The 25,498-nt window shown below is 49.2% G+C and overlaps 1 protein-coding gene across 4 annotated transcripts in view; it reads right to left on the reverse strand.

Moving 5' to 3' along the window:
• Positions 1-25,498, reverse strand: part of SCHIP1 (schwannomin interacting protein 1) — a 140,844-nt gene that overhangs the window by 954 nt on the left and 114,392 nt on the right. For 2 of the 4 annotated variants that reach the window (XM_065844784.2, XM_071812749.1), the window contains 5 exons: positions 4,139-4,257; positions 2,211-2,328; positions 1,148-1,345; positions 688-811; positions 287-380 (listed from right to left, as the gene is read on the reverse strand). In XM_065844784.2, coding sequence (XP_065700856.1) covers positions 287-380; positions 688-811; positions 1,148-1,345; positions 2,211-2,328; positions 4,139-4,257 — 653 coding nt within the window. Of the gene's footprint in view, positions 1-286; positions 381-687; positions 812-1,147; positions 1,346-2,210; positions 2,329-4,138; positions 4,258-7,565; positions 7,917-14,904; positions 15,172-25,498 lie in introns of those variants that run through there. The other 2 variants (XM_065844786.2, XM_065844785.2) reach the window with 2 other exon arrangements.

The raw sequence follows: 25,498 nt of genomic DNA on the forward strand, positions 1-25,498 counted from the left end.
TGCTGCAGGTTTGCAGCATCGCTCCTCCCCAGGTGCTATTTTTCCAGACTTTGGAAAGGGAAAAACCAACTCAAGAGCATGAAACACCTGCATTTGGGGAGCACTTGAAAGATGCTGAGCCACCTCCAGAACCCAACTGCCTCGCTTTCTTGTTTTGGAGGAGAGAGCAGCGTCCTGCTCAGCCCTTACCTTGGATGGCAAAAAACTTTAGGACCCAAATTCTGCTAAAAGAACCTCTACTAGACCTGTGAGGAGGGAGAAACACCCCCCGAGGAGGCTCCTTCACCTGGTCAGGTCCTCGATGTCCACCAGCATGGCGTCCTGCTCCGTGTGCAGCTCGTCCCGGATCAGCAGCAGCTGCACCAGCTCCTCGTTCAAGCCTGGAGCCGAGAGAAAGGAGGTGAGTTTGATGGAACCCCACATTGGGTCCTGTACATCACCCTTCGACTGCGATACACATCAGCTGGTGCGGAGAACCAGCAGGGAATGTTTTCTAGGACAAACCATAACCCCCTTGCCACAAAGAAAAGAAAAAGCTGAAGGAACCAAACCTGAAGAGATCTCCATCTCCAACTTCTGCGTATACTCGTGTTATCATGTATTTACCAACATTCCCATGTGTAGCCTAGAGAACTGTTCTTAATTAAATGGGACATACCAAACAATAATTAAACAAGCGTCACTTACTTTCTATCTGCGAGTGGAGATCATTGACTATCACTTGTAGCTGCCCGATAGTCATGTCTCTTAGATCAGTGGGTTTTAAACTTCTCTTCATCAGGCATTCACTTATGTGAGGCATATGTGGCAGCTGAAAAGCAATTTTCAGTTTTTTACCATTTTCTTCCATTTTCTTACCAATTACTCCTATTCCCGACCAGCAGCAGCTTGCTTTGCAGACATTCCCCCCTCTGCCTGCAGCAACGACTGCATTGAGAGGACAAAAATGAGCTGAAACACCTACACGTTTGACCCAGATCTACCAGCACCAGAGGTGGACTGACAATCCATGTCAACCCTCCAGCTCCCGAGGGATGGATGATCTCCACTGCTCCTCCCCATGTCTACAAGCACCGCTGTCCGTGTCTCAACAACCAAAGCAAACAGCCAAAGGGCTGGTGTTTCCCATCCCACAGCTCCCACTTACAAGATCCGCTACCGGCGATTTCTTCCTGTTCTGCTTTTCCACCTCCACCTGCATCTTGGCCATGGGCTTGGCCATAGCCAAGGCCATTTTGGCTTCGGCTTGGAGTTTCTTTTGCCTGGTGAGGAAATCCATGTCGTCGAGGGACTCTGACTCTTCCTCCGTCGTGTCTCTGTCGGAGTAGGACGAGCTCTGCTTGCTCTGGGGAGCAGAGATGCAGCGTTACAGCCCCGTTACCTCAACGCGTTTGCTGTCTACATATTTTCATAGAATCATTTAAGTTGGAAGAGACCCTCAAGCTCATTGAGTCCAACCCCATGTCCTGAGAACCTCATGTCCGTCTGTCCAACCCTCCAGGAACGGTGACTCCAGCACTGCCCTGAGCAGCCTGGTCCAATGCCCCACAGCCCTTTGGGGGAGAAATTGTTCCCCAGATCCAAACTCAACCTCCCCTGGCACAACTTTCCTCTCATTTCCTCTCGTCCTGTTGCTTTTTACTTGGGAGAAGAGACCAACACTAAACCCTCTTTTCAGGCAGCTGTAGTTTTGTGCACTTACAAGTGGTATCATTTCTACAGAGAAGGTGAATAGCACTGATTTGTTTTTTTTAAATCCACAAGTTTACCTTTAAAAATCAGAATAATTCCCAGCTAGGCCCCCTTGACTATTAATAGCAACTTGAGAACTTTAAACGGAAAGAGGAGCCAACCAGATCAATAGGTGTTGAAGGGACAGTCTGGTTAAGCTGGAGGAAAACATCTGAGACCGTGGTGTTACATTCACAAAGGAAAAGAGAGGAGAGGAAAGCTGGTGGGAGCTGATACCGCTTCATATTCATTACTGCCCTGATAATTATCAGAGCCGAGAAGAAAGGGAGGAAGGAAGGAGGAAGGAAAACACCTTCACGTGAAGGCATCTGTACTACAACAGCTCTGTATTCGCCAGATTTGCCCCTCAGCATCTCGCTTTTCTTTTCCTGATGGCTGGAGATGCTGCTTTGGGGTTTGGCGTTGCAATTATATTTTAATAGGATCGGTTCTTTTTCAGTTTCCATTTCCAGACCTACCATGGGCGACAACGGCGTGTCCAGGCTGGTTTCTGTCTTGCTGTCATCGCCGTCGCTGTCCTTGTCGCTGCCGCTGTCGTTCACAAAGCAAATCTGCAGGTTCATCCCACTTTGTAACCTGTGGGAGGAAAAGGGAGTCGTTATCCCAATTCGGTTATTGGGCCAAAGGAAAATAGATATATTTTCACTTGTTTTTTCCAAGAAGATGGTCGTCCCCCACCCAAAGGCCGTGCAGGACACCACACTCCCAGTGCTGCCATTTCCCAGCGTCAGTTTTAGACTGGGACTGGAAACTGGCTGATGAAAATGCTTCTACCACCACCTATTGATGGACTTCAGAACTGCCGAGACGCTGCACAGATTTTGCCGTCAGGGTGGCTGTCTTATTACATGAAATAAAAGAATACATATAAATATTCTATATTTCATATATAAATAGATAAAAATATATTTTGATATATAAAATAGGTAAATAATATATAAAAATATTATTATATAAAAGAGCCATCTGCTAAAGACAGGGCGAGCCCCCACACACATTCTGCTGCCTGTTATTTCTCATTCCCAATGGGGGTGGTTCATGCTGGTACTTACAGACAGCAAACTCAATTATTTTAGTGCAATTTCTTAAGCCACTATTACCTCAAAATAGACAGCATTAATAACTGAATATTTTTTACACTGAGAGTGATGAAACCCTGGCCCAGGTTGGCCAGAGAGGTGGTGGATGAACCATCCCTGGAGACATCCCAGGCCAGGCTGGACGGGGCTCTGAGCAACCTGAGCTGGTGAAGATGTCCCTGTCATGGCAGGGGTGGCACTGGGGGAGCTGGGAAGGTCCCTTCAACCCAAACTGTTCCCTAATTCTTTAATTCCGCACAAGCTTTTAAGCTGCGGCGCTCAGACGCGGGTACCCAGGTTGGGATGCAGGATGCGCCCCTGGTTCAACTTCACACATTTCATATGTAAGCACAGTTTTATTTCCTCTGCAAGCACAAAAGTGAGAGCGATGGTCCGAAAAAGGTTCCTACAGGTCCTGTACCAAACAGTGTTTAATATTAACGCTTTGCCCGGACTATAAATATTAACATGACGCCCAAGCGTTCAGGTACAGCTGGTAATTTCTTGTGGCACAGCTGCCAAAGCCTGCCACACAGCGTTAATTAGACCCGCGCTATAATTACAAGATAGCGGCTCCTGGTTTAGCTGTAACTACACAGAGCAAAACTGTTTTCCCTTTCAAATGACTTGCAGTTCAATTTAATTTCACAATTGTACCTCTCTGGTGTAATAACAGTATTCCTCCTGGTTTTATGCCTCTCTAAGACTCTCTTTTTCTTCTCCCACACCATGGCAACAGGTAGATCTTCACTCCCCATGTCTGTCCTGCTACAGACATGCACATCTGGTGTTAAACCAGGCATTAAAATCCTCAGTATTTTGCAACTCAACATAAAGAACTCATTGGAAAAAAATAATGAACCAACTATTTTCCTGAAAAATAACTCCAGTTGTAAATTCATGATACTTCCAGAACTGTTTTTGGTCTTGGTTGCCCAAGTCCATAAGGCAACGTTCTGTTCAGGGCAGAGACCTTCAATGAAAAGCTTAAGGAAACCTAACTCAGGAAACTTCAGCTCATTTCCTTTATCCCTTGAGCATCCAAATACCACTTCTCTATAGTTTTAAACTAATATTTCAGCATATTATTTAGAGTTATTTACATAACACACAATCATTGCGTTCGGTGCATAAGACAAACTAAACCAAGGACAACTCGAGAATATGGTTGCAAGGAGAATTCAAGAATACGTTTGCAAGCAAAAACCGAGGGATGCAATGAAAGGAAGGTCTCGGGATGTCCCAGTGGAGGCTTCTCACACTTTTAAGCCTCCAGCGAGGTTTTGGGCTGGAGGTGCCTGGCTTACCGTGAGGACAGGCTGGGCTTGCCGCTCTTGCTGCAGCTGGTGTACAGTCCGGGGCCATCGTCGAAGAAACTGCCCAGAGCCAACTTCTGCCTGATGGACTCGCGCTCATTCTTCTGGGCCTGAAAGGGAAGGGCAAGAAGAGAGGATGAAGCTGTGACGGTGTGCGGGAAGGAGCCTTGTCCCACCAGCCCCAACGTGGTGGTCGTGATGGCCAACACAACTCCAAGCTGTCTCCAAGGTTTGGGTGGACCACGTCGCCCATCCCAACAGGGAGGCCCATCTGCACCTCTTTCTCTCTCCACATATTGATGGTTATACGACTACATACACACACACACTCATGTATACATTTGATATACACCTAATAAATACACTGATACCTGCACCTATATCTATATACAACCGAGACAACACTTTCATCATCATCTTCCACCTGCCTGAGCAGCCTCCAAAACCTCACCATCCTTCTGCCAATGTGCTTTGAGATGTATTTTTAACCATTGCCACCAAATTATCCAGTTTTAAAAACATATTTTTATATATATACACATATATTTTTTTAATAGGAGCAAGCTACAAAGTGTTTTGAAATTAATCACCAATTACAGAGATGACTGTGTAATCAATGTGCAATAAATGAAAATCATAGATCTAGGCTCAAAATTAGCACCAGTACTATCCCAGTGTCTGTCACTGATGGATTATGTGCCAATGCTGACACCAGGAGGCAAGTTATTGGTAGAAAGAACATTGTGAAGCCCCCAAACATTTCATTTTAAAATAACACATAATACCCAATCAAAAATAGGCAACAAAATAAGACACAGCAGGCAAGCATGGGCTGCTTCAATGGCATGAATTAATATAACTGTGCTTGCCATATTTTACCTAACTAAAAATAATGTACCTTTTTGATACAGGAAAGCGAGATATAACAAAATGTAAATTATTAGCTTAAAATAGCTAATAATTTAATTCCAACTAAAGTGCTGACTACATACATTACGTTATCACACTGCCCATTATATTGTCAATCCCTTACCAAAATACATACTTTGTGTGTAACCTAACTCCTTTCATTTAAAATACTTAAAAAACCCTCCAGGGCATCAAGTGGTATTGAATTTTTGGGTTCAGCTCCTCAAGTTCTACCCAGACCACTCAAGAATGTTTTTCTGCTTTGTTCTTTCAGGTTTTGGTAATCGATGCCTCCATTGCAAAGAGGCTGTTTCTAGATTTAGAGGGAAAAACAGGCACACTTCCATATATTTCCCCCTTTCAGATAGGGCTGTCTCTCCAGATCTTTTCAAACTTTGCTCCGTTTCCCACCGAGACGCAACTGCTCGCAGTTTGACTTCTGTACATTTAATCAATGCGCAATCTGTGTTCCCCACCAGATCATTACTGGGGATACTAAACAATACTGGTCCCAGGACTGAGCCCAGAATACCCCCTTTTATAAACCAGACAGGGGCTAATGACCGTAAAGATATCAAGAGTGCTAATTGTTGTTATTATAATATAGGGAACAGTTACTAAGAAATATAATACACCTAAGGAAACTGGACTTTAGGCTTTAGACAAATCACCCAACAGTTGCATTCTACGTCCTGAGCTGGGTACTGAAAACTACACATTGAGAAGGCAAATTGCAAGTGTTTTTTCACCTATCAAATATACTGACTTGATATATAAAAAATAATGCATCAAATACTCAAAATGCAAAGGTGTTAGCAAGCAAAATACAAACCCATGTTACTTAAACATGGCACTGGATCAAAGAAATGCACCTATTTCTGAAAGAGGGGGCAGTCGAAGTTTGGTTCAAACAATTATTTTGAACACAAGGCTGCTTTATATTTTTAAGGCCAAGCAGTCTTGGGCGGATGTTTTCCTTGTTACCAATTCGGAAGGTCAGTAGCTGCCTTTGGTTACGCACACGGATAAAAACACAATGTCAGGGGATGGCTGCGAGGGCCCATGTGTAAAATGCTTTACACAACCATCCCGGCAAAGGCAAATCGCCAGGAGAGGTTCAGACCTTCCCCACCGCCCTTTCCCCAGCTCCATTCCCTGCTGTAATTATTGCTCTTTATATAATAAATCTACCGCAACCACCTCTCCGCTGTTTGCAGATTATACACAACCATTTGTGCTCCTCGCCACCCGCCGCCAACATGTGTTGGCAAACAGCCCGTCCCCAACATGCTGCAGCACTTCGACACCAAAATACGCCACATTTTTGGTTGAGAGACAGAATTCATCCAATATCCACCTTCCTCCCGCAAAACCCCATCCCCGGGGCACATGGTGCTGCTGATGCCAGGGATCCCGATCGACCCAATGCTGGTGGAGCCCAGGGCAGCGGGCACAAGAGTTCTGCAGTTTTCTAGGAGATGGAGCAAAGTCCGAGAATCGCAGAATAGTATGGGTTGGAAGGGACCTTCAAAGGTCAGCCAGTCCATACTACGTTATTTCTGTCCCTTAAGAAGCGGTAGGTGGCTTGTTCTTTTCACCAGGTACCTCTCCACACTGTTTAGCACACAGGCACATGTACCAGCAGCTTTACTCATTACAGACATCACCCAAAATAGCACATAAAACTGTACATGGAAGACTGATTTGGCGTTGAGGTGCAGCAGTGACTTGCCAGGCTCCTCATCATGCTCCGAGACCCCTGATGGCACTTCTGGAGTTGGACCAATGGGACCGAACCCGGACCAAACCCCAGGCGTGCTGGTTTGGAGAGGGAAGAGCCTAATTACACCGTGAATTACAGATTAACAGGTGCCACCAACACTCCGGCAGGTCCCTGTCCCACTGGGCAGTGCCACCGGGTCACGACACAGCAATGCCGGGGGGTGCTGGACACCAGGGACATCCATTGTCACCAACCACGGCGCACAGCCCCTGCCTGGCCCCGCGGGGACACGGCCAAGCCAGCCAGGCTATTTTTGCCAGGGTCTGTCATTACCAGCCATGGACAATTACTATATTTAAAGTTCCAGAGCCATAGGCAGTGCCTTCTGCGATCTCTGTGAAGTACAAGGGCTATTCTTGGATTTACAAAACAAAATTGTAACCACAGAGTCTACGTTTCTTTTATCTCCTTTTTCTTCACGGGGGATTTGCTGGTAAATGCAAAATCAAGTCAAACTTATGGATCTCAAGCCATGTGGCAAATTGCTTTAAACCCCAGGGGTCTCGAGGCACGAGAAGGCATTTGGAAACATCTCTTTCACGTTTTCTTTATCACCAAGCGATGTGGAATCACGCGGGGAGGCAGGTTTGCTGCCCTGCAGGGGTTAAATATTGCCAGGCACTCCCTGCTCTGACACCCAAACCCCAGGTCCCTGGGGAGGGTGTTGGGCACGTTTAGCCCTGTCCCCCCACCGGTGGCAGAAAAAAGCTCCTTTTTGTCCCTTACCTTTTTATAACTCCCCTCCCCGGCCGGCGCGGCTGCTTTCCTGATGACGTCACCCATGACATCACCCATGCCATCATCACCCTCCCGACTCATCTCCTTGGCTCCCGGGTCCTCACGTGGCCGATCCGACGCTCCCGACGGAGCATCTCAGTCCTTCCTCCGCTCTTCAGTCGGCACCATGGGATCAAGAACCCGTCTCCAGAACCAAAACCCACGGCAGCCCCCGCTCCAGGATGCTTCCCCGGCCCCTCTCGCCGCCCGGTCGCTCCGCAGCACCTTGTTTTTCCCTAATAAAGTCAAGACAGCGCTGGAGCCCCGGCCAGCTGATGAGGGAGCCCAGGGAAGCCGCGTCCTCCTCCAGCCACTGCCAGCGCTGGATAAAAATAGCCCGGAGCACTTGCCGGCTACACAAGGGCAGGAAAAAACCCGGTGTCTGATGTCAAAAATTCAAGCCCGGCGGGCGCAGTCACAGCCTGAGGTTTTCTACCGGGGTTTTCAGCCTGGGAGCGATCCCAATTAAACCCCAGCGGCCGGGGCGGTGAAGCCAGGTGGTCCCCAGCCCTCGCACGGCTGCTCCAGGATGGGTGTCACAGCAAAGTCAACCACAAAGATGAAGTTTTGTTTTCGCTCTTTACAAGGAAAACACCAGGAAGGGCCCCAGGGAGCTATTTCTTGGCTAAAGGAGCTTTTTCAGGTGTAAAAAAAACAAACGGGGGAATTAACCAAGAGTGCAAAAAGGCGTTTGGCCTTAACCTGCCACCTGTCTTGTGGGCTTGCAGAGGTTGGGCACCCCCACACCGCCTGGTTGCTGTTTGGGGGTGGCTGAGCACCCCAGCCCCAGCTTCCGAGGGGCTCTGCAGCCCCCAAACCTGCACCCCTGACAGCTCCAGCTGGTGCCTCCGGTCCTGCCTGGAGATCCAGGCTTCCCAGACACAGCTGCTGCTCCCCAGCCCTGCAAAAATCCCTCTCGGTCCTTGCAGAGGTCCCATCAAAATGTTTGCTCCCGATCAGCTGCGGGCGGGCAGTGAGATGCAGAGATTACCCACTCGGGGTAGACATTTCTATAGGGAACCCTCACAAGGTTGGAACTGATGCCACGGTTTCTCAGAGATCCTCAAAACATGGCACACCAGCAACAACAGCACTGATTTCTGGTGCGACACAACTATGCCGCATGCCAGATTAATAATTATAACAGTGCTGCAAACTTTACATGTTTAAATGATATATCCCAGTCATGCTGACATCATTTCACCCAAAATGCAGGTTTTGGTTAGATTATCAGCTCTAACAACATACAAATTATGTATCACGGCGTTACTGCACTTTGAAGTTTCAGGAAAAAACAGCGATAATAAACAGGGTTGTTTAATTCTGTTCTTGTCCCCGGATGCTGCCTCGTAACTGTAATTCCCAAAAGAAACAAAGTTGTTCTCTGGATATTTCATTATTTTTAGTTCCCTTCCACCACTGACTCATTGTGTCCTTTCCTGCTGTTGCTAAATTAACTTCCTCTCCCGGCCGCGGGGATTGATCCTGACACAATAAATCTGAAAAAATAAACACAAATCCCATAGCCCAAGAGGAAGGATGTGGTGGCCAAGGCTGGGGGGGCTGAGCCTGCAACCTGCCACACACGCCCCCTCTGATTTGGAACAAGTCACTGCATGCCCTCGTCCATTGGAGGGGATGTCCCCACACCTCCTCCGCCGGCCGACCTGGGGACCCCAGCCCGGTCCCCTGTGCCCATGGTACCCAACACATGGGGGGTTGATGCTGAACAATCACACACCATGTGCAAGCCACCCCACTGCAAACTGACCTCGGCATCACCGCTACGGGCAGGAAGCGATGCAGCTTAACAAAAATATATTTAGCAGTTTTTATCCACGTTTTTAATAACTGTTTCATCGCTGGTTTCAGGTCAGCTCACCCCTGCCCTCGGTAGCCGGGATGCTCCAGGACCAGCATCCCCTGAGTGGATCCCACAGAGCCGGGTTCATCCTGCAGTGAAAACCCCACCGCCTCGCTCAAGGCAACAGGAGAAACCCAGACTGGTTAAGAGGCACAGCTGGGAGCCCCTGCACCCGTCACCATCACCGGGTGCCCTTCTTGGTGGCCAGGACCAGATCCAATCCTGCACTCCTGGGAGGGGCATCTCCCCATTAGCAAAGGCCTATTTGAACTCTGGCTCTCAAAACCACAAGATAAATGAATTTTGTGGCTGTCTCAGCACAGGGACCAAACTCCTTGGTGTTTCCCCACCTGGTGCATAAGGCCACGGGCAGCTCTGTTGCCTGCACCGGGCTGCCCGACAAACACCATCGCTCTGGCAACCAGCCTCTGCTTCCAACACACACCCCGTCTATTGTCCACAGAGGGTTTAAACAAACAAAAAAGTTGTCAAGGGACACTCCATGTTGGCATCGCTAGCCAGGGACTCACGGAATCACGGGATGGCTGGGGCTGAAGGGACCTCTGGAGATCACCCAGTCCAACCCACCTGCTAACGCGGGGTCACCAGAGCAGATCACACAGATCGTGTCCAGGTGGATTATAATGTCTGCAGAGAAGACGACTCCACAGCCTCTCTGGGCAGCCGGGTCCAGGCTCTGGCACCTCAAAGTGAAGAAGTTTCTCCTCCTCATACTTGGATGGAATCTCCTGTGTTTCAACCTGTACCCATTGCCCCTCATCCTATCATTGGGCGCCACTGAAAAGAGTCTTGTCCATTGTCTTGGCATCCACCCCTGAGATATTTATAAGGATAAATAAGGTCTTCTCTCAGCCTTCTCCAGCTGAACAGCACCAGCTCTCTCAGTCTTTCCACATCAGAAAGATGCTCCAGACCCCTCATCACCTTCGCAGCCCTCCACTGGCCTCCCTTCAGTAATTCCATATCCTTCTTAAACTGGGGAGCCCAGAACTGGTCCCAGTATTCCAGATGGGGCCTCCAGGGCACAGCAGAAGGAGAGGAACCTGCCTCGACCTGCTGGTCACACTTTTCCTAACACACCCTGGGTACCATGAGTCTTCTTGGTCACAAGGCTCACATATCAGATCACATCAGAAGATTGGCCTCCGTGGCCATGGTCACCACCACAGCTCCTCCAGCAGCCCATGGCAATGCTGGCATGGGGAGAAGTGGCCACGGCCACCTCGGCCCTGTTTGGTTTTTATAGCGTGGAGGGAAAGCTCAGAACGGGCGTATATGGGGCAGGCGAGCTGGGGTGTCCCTATGGCAGAAGCACCTGTGCCATGGGGAATGCACAGGCTGGGGACAGCAGCACTCAAGTCATCCTGAAACACGGCGAGGAAATAGGGCACATCAAGTTTTATGTGCTTTAAACACACACCGAGTGCTTACGGACAAGCAAGCAGCTAAATTTAACTCTACTGTGCATACATAACGCTCGCTTGAGTTGATGTTGGGGGAGGAATCCATCCCCCGTTCTGCTGGGGATCAGCTCCCAAACACCACCGGTTACTGAGTTAGTAGATAAAACCCCTACATTCCCAGCAGGATCCTGACAGCACTCTGAGCACACCCCCCGCCAAACCCATGTTCACGGCCATGGGGCGCCCAGGCCAGGGCTTCGAGGTCACTTCCACATTCACACACCTCTCAAGTTGCCAGAACTACTTCACGAAACCATTATTTTACTGCAAAGGCCAGAATAAATCTTTTCAGAGAGTCTCTTCACAGCACAGCATCCTTCCAGCGCATCGCAGCCAGGACAAGGCACCTACAACAAACCCCTGCAAATTTAGGGATGAGATGGACCACATCCTCCATCTGATGATGCTTCAACACACCAAATGCTTTCCGCCTACTTTACAGAGCTTTTATTTTCCCTTTATTCTCCATCTAAACAAGAAAGCCTTCAGCCTCAGCTCTCCACAATGCAGGCTTTATTTTATTTTATTGTAACTGGTTTGGGACGCAGGGTCACACGAGCCGAGGCCGTACCAGGCAGCAGCATCGCCCCGGCAGCTGTGGGCGAGAGGCCAGGCCGGCGCTCCGCGGTGGCTTCGTGGCATTTGAGGCTTTCTCCAAGGCTCTTAGGGTTGAACTCTGCCATGAGAATCTGTATTCACTTCAGCGAAAAAGATGATGACAGTCTGGTATTTCTACATGCCGCAAAAGCCTACAAAACCCCGAAGATATCAAACAAAATAGACCTAATTTTGTTTTTTTAAATGAGCATTTCATATTTTAAACTTGTGACTCTTTGGCCCAACTTTTATGGTTGGGTGCTCAGCAAGACCCTGGGAGCTGAGAGTCAAGAAGGTGCCCAGACAAGGCCCAAGGAGAACAGAGGGTGCACCCCATGCCCCAACCTGCCTAAGAAATAACCTCTAAGCAAATAAAATCTCATTTTTCACATCAGATTTTCTTTTTCTTTCCTGTTTAATTTGCTTTGCACGTGTAAAGACTGGGGACATCTCCAGAGCGACCCTCCCGCCAGCAGATAGCTCAGCCCGCCACCGATGCCAGCGCCTGGAGCCAAAACTGGTTCCCATGGGCAACTGCCTGTTTGGAGGCTCCTGCCTTAGGCAGGGGCGCCAGGGGGTTTCTCTGCTTTTAAAATAAATCAGAAATCAACCCAAGGAGATGGTGTAAATCTGATCAGACTCCCCACTTGTACAGCGGTGGCAAAGAAACAGAGAAGTCAGCAACAGCCCGAAAAGCCCCGTGTTGCTCCAGGCAAAGATGGACTTGTCAGGCAACGCTGAAAATAAGAATTTACAAAGCAAACCGAAGCACTGGCTAAGGCTGCAGGCCAGTAAAGTGCTGCTAATACACACATTAGAATAAAACCTTTATTTCTGCGTTGAGGCCTGGATTTGCAGGCTGATCTTTCATTCTGCCCAAGCTCAGGACCTCCCAAAACGTTGCTCACTGTGCAAGAGCTGACGTTTCTCTTGTCAAAATGCAGAAGCAATATGTTTGGCATGGGAAAATAAATCAGTATAAATAGGAAAAGAGAAATAACCAAAGGAAAAAATACACGGTACGAAATCTGCATGACTCCTGGACGCGGCCACAGGGAAGATGTCAGACGCTGGGACCCCCTGGACCTGGCCTAAATTCAAAGCAATGAACCTGACTTAGCCACAACCAAAACCCCAGGAGGACCTTTGGCCACCCTAATTTCAGAGATCAGCAGTGCCAGCTTATTTATGGTATGAAACAGGACTTTTGAGACGAGGCACGACATACAACCGAAATACCCTCCTCTTCCTCACACCCACCTGCGCTGCGCCCCGGCCCGTGTCCCCACCACTGCTGAGCTGATGTCCCAGCCGTGACATGGGCACGGCAGAGCTTTTCTGCTGGATTTCTCCAAAACAAACACTTTTTCAAGTTTTTCCCCATGCGTTGGCTTGTTCCTCTATACAGTTTGATTTTAATTTATACCGTAGCTTCAAACAAACAGGGGTGCGAGGAAGGAGGGGAGCAGAGCTGCACGCTGCCACCCTGCTCCCCCCGGGCAGCCACCAAAATCCTGTCATTGCTGCCCGCCAGCCTGATCCCAAACCCGGGATTGCTGGCCACAAAGGGATTAAAACTTGGCCTTTAGGTTAATGGGTTTGGAGGGGGCTGGGGTTCCTCTTAATCCTTGCAGTGTCGTAGGAAGGTTTCAAAACAGATTCGATTTAAAAGACCTTTTCTCACGGCTTTTTTCACTCTAATATTTATCAGTTTGGGGGAGAGGAAGCAATTCCTAAACAAGCGAGCAGATGAAAGCGGATGAAAGGCGCTGCCATCGCAGCCAGCCCGGCGCATTGAGATGCAGGGATGTGCGCCAGGCCTGTGCCGCATCGCTCGGCATCGGCACCGGCACCGCTCGGCCACCCCGGCGCGACCCGGACCCGCCAGCACCGCCGAACAATGCGCAACCTTTAACCCTCGCGTTCCGACGGGTGCGTGGGGAAAACATCCGCTCTGCGCAAACAATGACACCATTTATTAAGGCACTGGAGAGCAACAGGCTCTGGGCTGCAGAAAAATCAGATCCCCTGAAACAGAGGCTGAAAAAAACCAACAGGATTTTTTCTTGCGAAGGAGCTAAAATCGGAAATTCATTGCCAGAAGCATTTGCTAGGTTGAGAACATCCAGTGAAAAATCTTTTCAACTCTTTTCTCTGTACATATATATGTTTTGGTATCTTTCCCTTCACGATATATTTTGCAATATATTTTGTCTTAAAACGCATATTGAAGTTTGAATTAAAGGCGGTGGTGGGGGAAACCGAAGATGTCCTGGGCAAAGCCCCATCTCTGGGGGTTCCAGCCCCACCGCTGGGAATGCCTGTTGGGTATTTTGCAAAACACACTCCCTGGCACGTACACAAACACAGTTCTCAGCATCGCTGTTGCGGATGGATGAGCGTTTATGCATTTATCAGCTCAGCTGTGCCATCCAGCCCCAAACGTGCCATTTCCCGTGCAGGTGCACCCAGCGGCACCCATCCTCTCTTTAGAGGAAAATGAAGCCCCAATAACAGTCCACCCCAAGCTCTCATTTGCCCCACTGAAATAATCTCTCCGTTGCTCAGCAAACACGGTTGTCAGTGCTGCTGTTGTCAGTGCAGCCGTCCCCAGCGCTGCTGCCAGGCCCCAGGGATGCTGAGAGAGGGAAATGCTCATCCCCAAACCCATCGCACGGATTATTTAGCAGAACAGCACAAACCACGACTGGGCTGCATCTGAAAACAACCATCTTGCACGGCTCAGCTCTCACGCTTCAATATAGAAAGCACGTCAAAATATCCTACTTATTCTCAAATTACATCGCTCTCGGTGAAATATTCTATTTACTCTCAAATATACATCACTCTCCGATGGCAACTTCAGAAGAGCAAAAGAGCAGCTCACTCACTTACGTGGAGGAGTTTCATCCAGACAGGCGGTGGGGTGCAGGCGGGGTGCAGGCAGCAGGCGGGGTGCGGGCAGCAGGCAAGGTGCAGGGGTGCAGGCAGCAGGCAGGGTGCAGGCAGCAGGCAGGGTGCGGGCAGCAGGCAAGGTGCAGGGGTGCAGGCAGCAGGCAGGGTGCAGGCAGCAGCTGCCAAACCCTCCCTCGGCCGCCCCTTCGGGCCAGCGCATCCCCGGCGCTCCCCAGCATCACATGGCGGGCACAAAAGCCCCGTTTCTCCCCACCCTGGTTGCTCCCAACCCGCTGCCTGGGGACCCCCGGGTTAAAGCCGCGTCGGGGCTGCCCGCACACCCCGACCCCCGGGGCCGGCGGCGGGGCGGGGGCGGCTCGGAGCGGGGGTGCAGCTGAGAACGGGGGTGCAGCTGAGAACTGGGGGCCAGGCCGCGCTCCCCCCTTACCTGGTAGGAGCAGTTTTCCTGGTGGACCATCTCCGTGCATCATCCGCCGCGCCGCCCCGCGGGGTCTCCGGCCCCGGCGGGGAAAGAGGAGGAGGAGGAGGACGGGAAGAAGGAGGAGGATGGGCAGGAGGAGGAGGAGGAGGATGGGCAGGAGGAGCTGGGAGCCCGGCCAGCCGGTAAGATGGATGCTGCCGCGCTGCTCCTGCGCAGCGGCGGCCCCGGCGGAGCACGGAGAGGGGGAGCCCGGTCCCGCCCCCGCCGGCGGCTGCACAAAGAGCGGGGGGGCTCGGGGGAAGGCTGGGGCAAAAAAGAATAAATGACCCCCCTGCAGACACTGCGCTACAGCTGGAAGTTCCACCCCCCGCCCGGCCCCGGGGCGATGCTGCAGCGGCAGCCGCAGTCCCGGCCCCCTCCGCCCGCCCCCGGCTGCGGCAGCGCCTGCTGCCCGACCGGGGCCGCTCGCAGCTGAATCGGATCCCGATGGATCGCGGCTCCCCGAGACACCGAGCCGTTCAACGGGAGCTGCACGATCCCTTCCCTTTACCCTCTGCCGCAGAAATGTAACGTGATCTTTACTGGAAAAGGCTCTGCCCCACATTTCCAGCTAATTATACCCGCACCCTGCAGCGAGGGTGAATGCGGAGACTCTGCCACAGCACCTGCTTGGGCACCCCAACCAGAGATGTGACCTGGTTTTGGACACAGTACTTAAAAGGGGCCTGTAAGAAAGATGGGAACAAGCTTTTCAGCAGGGCCTGTTGCGACAGGACAAGGGATGATGGTTTCAAACTCAAGGAGGGGAGATTCAGGCTGGACACGAGGAAGGAATTGTTGCCCTGAGGGTGGTGAGAGCCTGGCCCAGGTACCCAGAGAGGTGGTGGATGAACCATCCCTGGAGACATCCCAGGCCAGGCTGGACGGGGCTCTGAGCAACCTGAGCTGGTGAAGATGTCCCTGTCATGGCAGGGGTGGCACTGGGGAGCTGGAAGGTCCCTTTCAACCCCAACTATTCTATTCTATGAAATACCAGTCTGTGCCCAGATGGAGGCAACACCTGTGCTCGCCCCAACACCCTCTCCCACCACAACAGGTCCTTCTCTAATCAAATTTCTCCAAAGAAAAGGCCCGTAAAGCTCAAGCAAGCATCCAGCTTTGGCTCATAATTTCAAGAGCCCCCATCCCTCGCCTTCCTCGCTTAGTCAACAGGAGCTTTATTCTGCTCCCAGCCGCAGCCAGCTGTGGCTGCGCTCAGAAACCCACATGCCTCCGAAACCCAGAAACACTTGCTCACAGGCCATCTCAGATTTGATTCCCCGCACCAGCTGTGCCTCTAGAAAAAAAGGCTATTGTAGGAGCATCGCTCCCCCAACTTACCCAGCTTCTCATCCGCACAAACCGGCCGGAGCACCCGTGAGTGGATGGGAAGTCCCTCAAGTTCCCATGCAGCTGGGATGGACAGAAACCCCCAGACCCACCTTGGCTCCAGCCCTCTTCCCCAACAGGAGCGGAGGTTTAAAAATACCTTGGTTTCATTCAAAACAACAAAGAAAAATATTCTTCACAAGTTTTTAAGAGAGGATGAAGCCGAACCTGTTTTTTACTGGGTCTGCAGAGAATCCCATTCAACCAGGCAGGTATTTTCAACCATCAAAATAAACCAAGACACTTTTCAACATCCTGCATAAATCTTGGCCTTGCTTCGGAGAAGGATCTGTGGCAAGCTGAAAGCAGCTCCGCGCATTACGTAACCTCTAATGCCATTTATTATGTGCATCGCAAGGAAAACTCCTGAATTTATCCCCCATTTCCCACTTGCAGGTCTATCTATAAATCTATGACGATGGTGACTCAACCGCTCCGCATGCAGCAGATCCCCAATGGGGACTGCACCAAGGGGTGCAGCAAGGGGTGAACGCCTCTTCATCTATTTAATACCTTATTCCTTTTGCAAAATGACCCAGGAGAGAGCTACGTTGGGCTTAGCATGTCACCTGCTGCAGAAAAGCCACCCATTTGCAGAAAAGCTCTTCCCTCCAGGGCTGGGAGCCCCGCATGAGCCTGCGATGCAGCTGGGAATGGCCAAGCATTGTCTTCAACATCTGGGTTTGCTCCTCTGTTCTGTGTCCATTCGCAATTCCCCATTCAGAAATGAGGCAGGCAGGCAGGTAATAATTAAAGAGATGAGTGATTAAATGGAGTGAAAGGCTCCTGGCAGCCCTCCAGGTGGGTCAGTGGGAAAGGATGCTCCGGGATGGAGGCAGCGAACCAGCGCTGCCGCTCTCCACAAAGACACAACCCAGGAAAAGCCCCAGGGACCCCCAACAACCCCTCTCAGCTGGGGAGAGAAATCCAGGGGATCACCTGCATTGCCTTCCGCCTTTTTTATTGAGGCACCTCCAACCCAGGGTACGTTACGCCACTTAGGAGATGATCTAGCTAAGTTTTCCTGAAGCTTTTCCCCAAAACCAGCTCCAAACTGACAATGTGTAAGTTCACAAAGCCCTGGAGAACATCTCCAGGGGTTGTCACACCAAGCTGGGGACACCAGTATGAAACATTTCCCTTCTCAGCAGGTTTGGGTATAAGTTCACAAAGCCCTGGAGAACACCTCCAGGAGGTGTCACACCAAGCTGGGGACACCAGTATGAAACATGTCCCTTCTCAGCAGGTTTGGGGAGATGCTCTGGTCAATCCTGGCCACGCTTGGTTAAGCTGAGCCACCAGGAACGGGCCAGGTTCAATGTCCTGGATGCTTGCAGGGCTATGGGGGTGAGGACACAAGAAATTCAACCCCATGCACAGAAAGCTTTACCAGACATGCTCAAATTCTTGTAGTGAAACAACGGGATTTCGTTAATTATCCTTCTACACACACGTGTCCTGCTGTGTGCCCGGACCCTGCTGCAAGGACTCAGCCCTTCAGCCCAAAAACCATGTCAGGAGGAAAATAAAAGGGTTGGAGCAGCGTTTGTTCCTTCAACAAGGCAGGGGAGCGATGGGTTCCCTTAACTCAAAAAAAAACCAAACTAGAAACTTCTTCCTTCTCACAGTCATTCCTTGAGGGGCCTTATCAGGTCAAATTAGTTTTCAGGTTGGTATTGGCCAACCCGCCTGGTTGATTAAAAAAGCATATTAATTTAGACTAGCTTGTTCTCTTCAGATCTCAAAATAAACGTATAGCTGGGTCATACTGCAGGTAGAAATGAGGCAGGAGCTGATCCCCACACCAGCAGGGGGGTGCAGGGAGCCAGCCCGGGATGCTCCTGCTGACCCTGAGCCCAGCGAGCTTGCAGGGAACTGGGAATTCTTCACAGCATGATGGGATTGCAGCTTTCTCTGCTGATGATTTACTAGCCGTGATGGATTTAGCCCCTCTTTAAGCCAAGCTAAAGCTTTTCCAGGGTTTAAATCCAGCAAGAAAAAGAAGAAAAAAGATTATTTTTTAATCAGTTAATACTAGACATCTGCTTGGAAAGGGGAGTATTTGGATCACATACATACATAATGCTTTCGACTATTACTTTTTTATTTAAGGAGGATGATGCTGAGGTGTTTCCCGTCATTTTGGATGCGTGATTCTTCTCTACGAGGGGATAGACCTCTGATTTAAGAATCCAAAGAGTGTCCTTTTCCTCCTCCAAGTCCCTTTTACTTCCACGGGGGTTTCTGGAGCAGCAGCTTACAATTCCCCCTTAGCACTGGGGTACCAACCCATCCATTTTTAGGATAAAGATCTGCATGCTGCAATGTTAGAATAAAACTCTTCTTGGTCCTCTGAGAAAACAAAGGTAGGGAAAAACCCACTCTATAGTGAATTTCTATTATTTTGGAACTCTTATATGACCAAGGAATTAAGGAGCACTGAGAAGGGTACCTGTTGCATTTTTATTTGGATGCAGAAGCGCACACCTTGCCCTTTTAACAGCCTAATGCTCCGTTTTCAGTGGTAAGCGACTCATCCAGAAATGTCAATTTTCTCGGCATCCCACAGACGGCATCCTTGCCGTTACACAATCAAACCACAATTCTCTCCTCCCTCAAAACACGGAACAGAAGGTTACAGCAATTTCACATCCTGATACCTCCGATGCACAGGATATCAAACGCCTTACAGGGAATCAGAGTGAAAAATCCAAGTCACTCAAGTATTTATAACTTTGCAGTGATATAAAAGCGACAAAACACACGGTAAACAAGCAGATTTCTCCATGAAACCCATCTAGAAAGACCCACTGATACAGCTGCACAGGCTTAATTTGTAATTGTGCAATTTATAAGCTGGATCACGTGTGCCTAATAGGGAATTTACAGGCGGTCTGATGATGAGCAGGTATGATAGCCCACCAGGTAATTACTGCTAATGAATGGAGGACAATTCCATCTACCAGCCCCTAATGAGCATGGGGAGATGGCAATGGAACAGCTACAGCTGCCTCCTTGCAGTTTTATTTATATTCTTATAAGCTGTTCTTTGGGAACACAATATTCACGGTATGCAAAACGCTACCGAGAACAGGAGCTTTTCAGCAGCACAAGGCAAATCTGTGTGTTTTTGTATTAGCACCAATAAACTAAAATATTACAATCCACCTGGCTCTGCGGCGCTATTTCTGTCCCATTTACAAGAGGATTTGTAGCAAATCCCATCAGCTACAAACAATTTCCAGGATTTTTGGCCTGTACAGCTGAAATATGGGGGGGGGACACCCACCGAGAGCCCTCGCACCCCGATTTTGGTTCAAACCCCCATTTTCTGCTCCGAACCGCGCCAGGGTGAGGGGATGCTGGTACCCAGCAGCTCCCCAAAACATCCGAGATCTTACATAAAATGCACAGCCACATAAATACTGATAGAGAATAACTTAAAATCATTAAAGCTCACTCTTCCAAGGTCTGAGCAACATCCTCATCCGACCTCTTTGATAACAGATTTGGCAGAAGTTTTTAACGGCGCTAATAACCCAGTTGGACATTTCAAACACCCCTTGCTGGGCAGCACTTTCCAACTCGCTGTGTGCGGCTCCCATCCCTCTTCCCCCATTTATTTTGTCAATTTTTTCAAATATAAATCTGATTAATTTGCCTTTAGCGTGGTGCGCACCAAGAGTTTGCACCGACGCTCATCCCATAACGAAAATTAGGCGCCGAGTTATCAATTATGCTTTAAGCCATTAGAAGCCAGAGGGCAATATGTCGGGGATGGGGACGGGATTATTTGGCTATGGGCCACCTTGAGCCCATCATCCCTTTCCATTGCCCTCGGGCTCTCCCACAGGGAGCTTATTTATGGGCTGGTTTTATATTGCAACTCATTTTAATTGCAAAACGGATGGGTAAAGCACAGAACAAGGTCTTCCAAGCTGAAGGGGTAAACAAGCTCTGCTACAAACTCTCTCCGAAATGAAAAGTTTCTCTTTCAAACAGCGCCAAATACCATAAAGATGAATACACTAAGACAAACAGGTAACAGCCGTGTCCTTTAAATTCTTCCACAATAAAAGCGTGGGTTTATGGAGACAAACCTCCCTCTGAGTCACGGCCGGGATAAAAATAGACAGAAAGGGATTTTTCCCCCAGCTCTGAAGTTTCATGTCCAGAACTCCAAGCTCACTCACACAGCCTGGCAGAAATCCTCTCATTTTTTGGGGGGGGGTCTACTTATACTATGCACACAACTCTCCAAAAATCAACAGCACTTCAGAAAGCTTCAACCTCCCACATTGTTGAGATCGCGGTCTTTTGGAAGAATGCGATTACTGTGTGGGGAAAAACCCAGGTCCATGCGAGCAAAACCCGGCTCTCGCGTCAGGTTGGGCTTAGATTTTCAGTCTAAGAAGATGATTTTCTGAGTTTGACTCCCAACCTTGCTGTCACTTGAGAAAGCCTGTTCGGAAAGCTGATAACACCTGACAGACACAGCACGGTTTGCAATGCATATCGGTTACAAGCTCCAAAACCAAAACGACCAGCAATAAGAAACCCCATTGCTGCCGTCCCCAGGAGACTGCCGGGCTGCCAAACCGGTACTGAAAACAAGCGTGGAGTTTTCCCCCTCGGTAGGGCCGGCACGGCGAGCACGAGGCTGGAAAGAGCTAAAAATAACAGGATAAGCAAGGGTGGATCCCAGCTGAGCCTTATTAGTCACGGAGCGAGGGAGCGAGCGGCTGCTGCTGGTGGCGAGCAGCACCATATAAGAGCAAGAGAACGACTCTTGTCTCTTCAATCACATTTTTCCCCCCTCTCCTGTTCTGCCTCAGGCTCTTTTCCTCCGAGCAGACTTGCTCTGGCAGCCCTCAGCTTCTCCTGATAATACAGTGTATGGTTTTCTGCCAGTCTTTAAACAGAATAAAGAACACGGGTGATTCATTTTAGGGTGTCTGCTGGAATTGGACCAATATTGACAGACAGACACCTGAGGGGTTTCTTATAGGGTTTGTTTTTTTTTCACTTACACCATCTTTGTGTCAAACTGAAGCCTTTGAGTTGAGTGATGTTCGAGTCACTGATGGCAGAAGGGCCACCAGTCCCATTTCCCCTGTCTTCTCCCTGGGTGCTAATTGCAACTCAGAGCATCACTCTGGTTCTTCTACGCTCTACCCAGCACCAAAACAAGCAGGTCCATGACATCCCCAAGAGGACACAGGTGACACCACCCAGTCCCTCAGCCCATGGTGGGTGCTGAGGGGACATCCCAGGGCCACCTCTACCCAAAGTCACACCCGGCTTGGCCACCAGGACACCCCAGCCCAGCAAAGCCACCGCCTACAGCTGCTTCGCAGCGCCTCGAATGTGAAAATCCCTGGGAACGCTCAAAAAACCCAGGGCTGTACTTGCACACAGCGGCTCCTTGTTCCCGGGGCCAAAACACGGAAAATTCCCATTTGTTCTCACAATAGGGGCTGTCTTCTGAGCATCATGGTCACCCCAAATAGCACTCAGCTCCCCGAGCCTGTTTCCCGACAGAATCAATGCACACGCAATGCGTTCCAATGCTGTGTGCTATTCCAGTGTAATTTCCACGTTTAAATGGAATAATGATAATTAAGCAGCGGAATGAGGTTTTAGTACCTCAACACTCATGAAGACAAACGAGAAGTCAAAGATGACGAAGAAAAGAGAGCAGCGCCGCAAATAAAACCTCTGTCTCGGCCCCATTGCAGCTGACCGGGGGAACCCGAGGGCTCACCCATCCCGTGCCCTACCATGGTATATCGGACATATGCATTCAGTGTCAGAGACTTTAAATTCACCATCGCACCCCTGTATGGCTGGGGTGGGCTGAGGTGGCTCTAGGAATAAACCCAACCTTTTGCAAACAAGCCCAGGGATGTTTTTGCAAAGCTTCGGGAACTCCCCGGCAATCAGGTATTGGCACAACCACTTGATTTGCCATTAAGCAGAAGCTGTTTCTGGGCCTCAGACTCCCTTTACAGAGAAATTACGGTTTATATTTTTGGATTTTACCTAACTATCAGTGCGCAAGAAGCTGGGGGAAATAAAGCAACACAAATACAAAAAGAAAATACCCAGAGAAGGTTTTTGCTGCACAGCTTCTCCCTCCACCACCTCTGCTGGGAGCCCAGAGCAAAAGGGTAATAAACAGCATTTTAACATGAAATAAACCATGAAAAGGAGCAACAGCCAAGCAGGAGCCCTGGTTTGTAAAGCGGGGAATCACACCTTCAGCAGCACCTCCATGCCAAAGAGCATCTCTGCAGAGCGCAGCTCGCACACCCGCACGGCCGCCCGTGTCCCTCACCTCCTCCTCTCCATCCGCTCTTCATTAAGTGCACGTAAAGCATCTTTTGGCCCAAAGGGCGACTGCTCCAGGTGAGAAGAGGCCGCCTGGTCTGTGGTCGGCTGCTCCAGATGAGTTGCCTTTGGGTCATGTTTGCTCAGATCCACCGATGCACAAAGCAAAGCAAAGCTCTTCATCATAAATGCAATTATTGGGCGTTTTGTTTGGCCACGTTTCTGCACATCACACACGCAAACCGCAGCATGTCCGAGGCACCGGGATATTTCTGGTGGCCATCACTGGGAAGCCAGAAGCTGTTACTTCACCGCAAATGTGCTATGTTACATGTTGAGTGGTTTCCCCCCAAAGCCATGACTTTAACAAGCAAAAAAACCCTTTCAGAAAGCTACGGTTACTACATCAAGCAAGCTGGGTCTGTCTCTGGGATGAACCACTGTCCCTTGGGGACAGAATCCTGGCATCATGGCAGGAACATCTGCAGGGTCAGGTCCAGACATCAAACCACTCCAGTTTTGTTCGGTCCGGTGCAAAATACAGAGCTAAGAGTAATTAACAGGCACACCTTAAGCCGTGGGTTATATTCTATGCACAACGCTGGCTGCAAACTCCAGCCTTGTCAGCATGTGGCTTCCTAAAAGCTCAATTGGGATGAGGAATGGCAAGGAAAATACATATATTAATATGTATGTATTAAATAGAGCAATATGGCCTATAGGGACAATCAGTACTATCTGCAAAACATGGGAAACCCTCATCCACATGTCTTATGGACAGCCTGGCCTGGGATTTCTCAGGAAACATGTATTGCTCATCCAGCCTTTGTGCAGGGAGGAGGGCGGGATAAGCTCCTGAGCAACTTTTGTGCAATTTCAATAGTATTAAGGCATGGAAATATTAGCCATTTGGCTCATTTGAGGATGTATTTTTAAAGACTTGCACAAGACGGGGGGACGAGGCTGTACAGAGCTCTTCTTTGCAGCCCATGCCCTGATGTTCACCTGCTTTGCCCTTCCCAGCCACAGACAACTGCAAAGGGGCCTGGATGTATTATTTTCAAGGCCCAAGAGCTCCCAGCTCAGCTACAGAAGGAACAGGCTGGGAATCTCCTCCTAAGAAACGGCCTTTTCCATTGTCGCAACGCACAGCAACATGTTGGCTTTATGGTTTTCAGCCTGAGAAATAATAGATGAGAAAGCAGAAGGAAGAAAAGGCCAGCTGGATTGTGCCGGGATATATGCTAAGCTGTTGGATATTATGTATTAATGCATATGCACAGCATAGAGAATTCAGTAAGGAAAAATGATTCACAGACTATTTTTTTTTTTAAATAGTAAGAACGGTTCATCATTAAAATCCTATCAGGCAAAGCAGAGAAGAGGTTGACCACACGACTCAGGTACAGGATTCTGCTATTTCCCCAAGTCCCTCTTTAATAAATTCAATATGGGAATTACATTAAATAAAAAGTTTAGATTACATTTTTAATAACTCACTAAAAGCATTTCAATTCTCTACGGACCGTACATACCAGCAGCTTTTGTATGCATAAAGAATTAAGCACTTTAATATAGTTCTCTTCTTTTTTAGCGTTGCCGTCTAAGAGACAATTAAATCTCTGCCCGGCACTTCCCGATCCTCCCCAACCCCTCCGAATTGCAGCTATTTCCTCCAGCCCGGCTGAACGCTCGGGTTTCATTTTAACAAAGCGCGGGCGAGCTGAAATAAATGGCCTTAGCGCCATGTTCTCATTTAAAGGAGATCTATAGATCACCGGGCAGGAAACCCAGACCGGCGACATAAATAAGATCCACCACTCCTGTGACGCAAATGACTCCATTGGCGCGACAGGGAAAGACAAAGGGCCCCAAAATGATACAAGTACTTGAAAAAGCTGGAAACCCTTGAAGAGAAGAGCGATTATGTAGCACCTCACGTCTGAGGCAACAACTGCGGATAATTGCAAGAGGGAAAGTGGTTTTCCACCGAATCCATCAGCGCTTTGCTTACAGAAGCAGGGCTGATTTCGGATCCAGGTTGGAAGAAGTGTTTTTGAATCTTTTTAGTTATAGCTAAGGAAGATTCTCATGCAAAAGCAGAATTATTTGAAGATTTAATAGCTAAGAAAGAGCAAACCTCGCTGCTGGAGGAGCCCTCAGCCTGCGATGCCGGGCTGGGGATGCCTCTCTGGGCACAGCAATTCATGGTTCAGGGTGAGCGGCCTTGGAAAGCGCTAAACTAATCAGATGATGGCATTAAACAGCTACTTGTTTTAGACGATAAACACCCTCACAACAGGCTTTCCCCTCAAAAAGCATCACGAAAGTCCATTTTTCCCACCAAATACGAAGCGGTGCTCCCTGTAAACCTCCTTGGGGCTGCACCACTGCATCCTGGCCATGCATAAGTGCAGTTATTTGCATAGCGAAGCGTATAAGCTTATTTGTTAAAACAGTTACCAAACAGCAGCCTCCTGACACGAGGAAGGAAACGTTCCATTTCAGTAGGGGAAGTCGTAGGGTGTCCAAACACAAACTGATTTGGAGTTCAGAACGCTTATTTTACCTTCTCAAAGGAAGTTGGGCCAAAATATTGGTAAATGGCTTATTTCACATAGAAACGTTTGCAAACGAGATCACGCAGCACAGGGAAGCTCGCCTGGGTTTTCTATTTATCCTTCGGTTTTTTAAGATAGAAAAGTAACTCTCAAGCATCCCTTGCAAACCCGCTCTTGGGGTTTCGCGTGTTTGTGCACAAATCCCGAGCTCCGGTGCATACAAAGCTTCAGGCAGCATTTCTGCTCTGGAACAACTCATTTAAAAGCTACATGAACATCAA

Source organism: Patagioenas fasciata, chromosome 9 (genome assembly GCF_037038585.1).
Source record: "Patagioenas fasciata isolate bPatFas1 chromosome 9, bPatFas1.hap1, whole genome shotgun sequence".
NCBI classification, from domain to species: Eukaryota; Metazoa; Chordata; class Aves; order Columbiformes; family Columbidae; genus Patagioenas; species Patagioenas fasciata.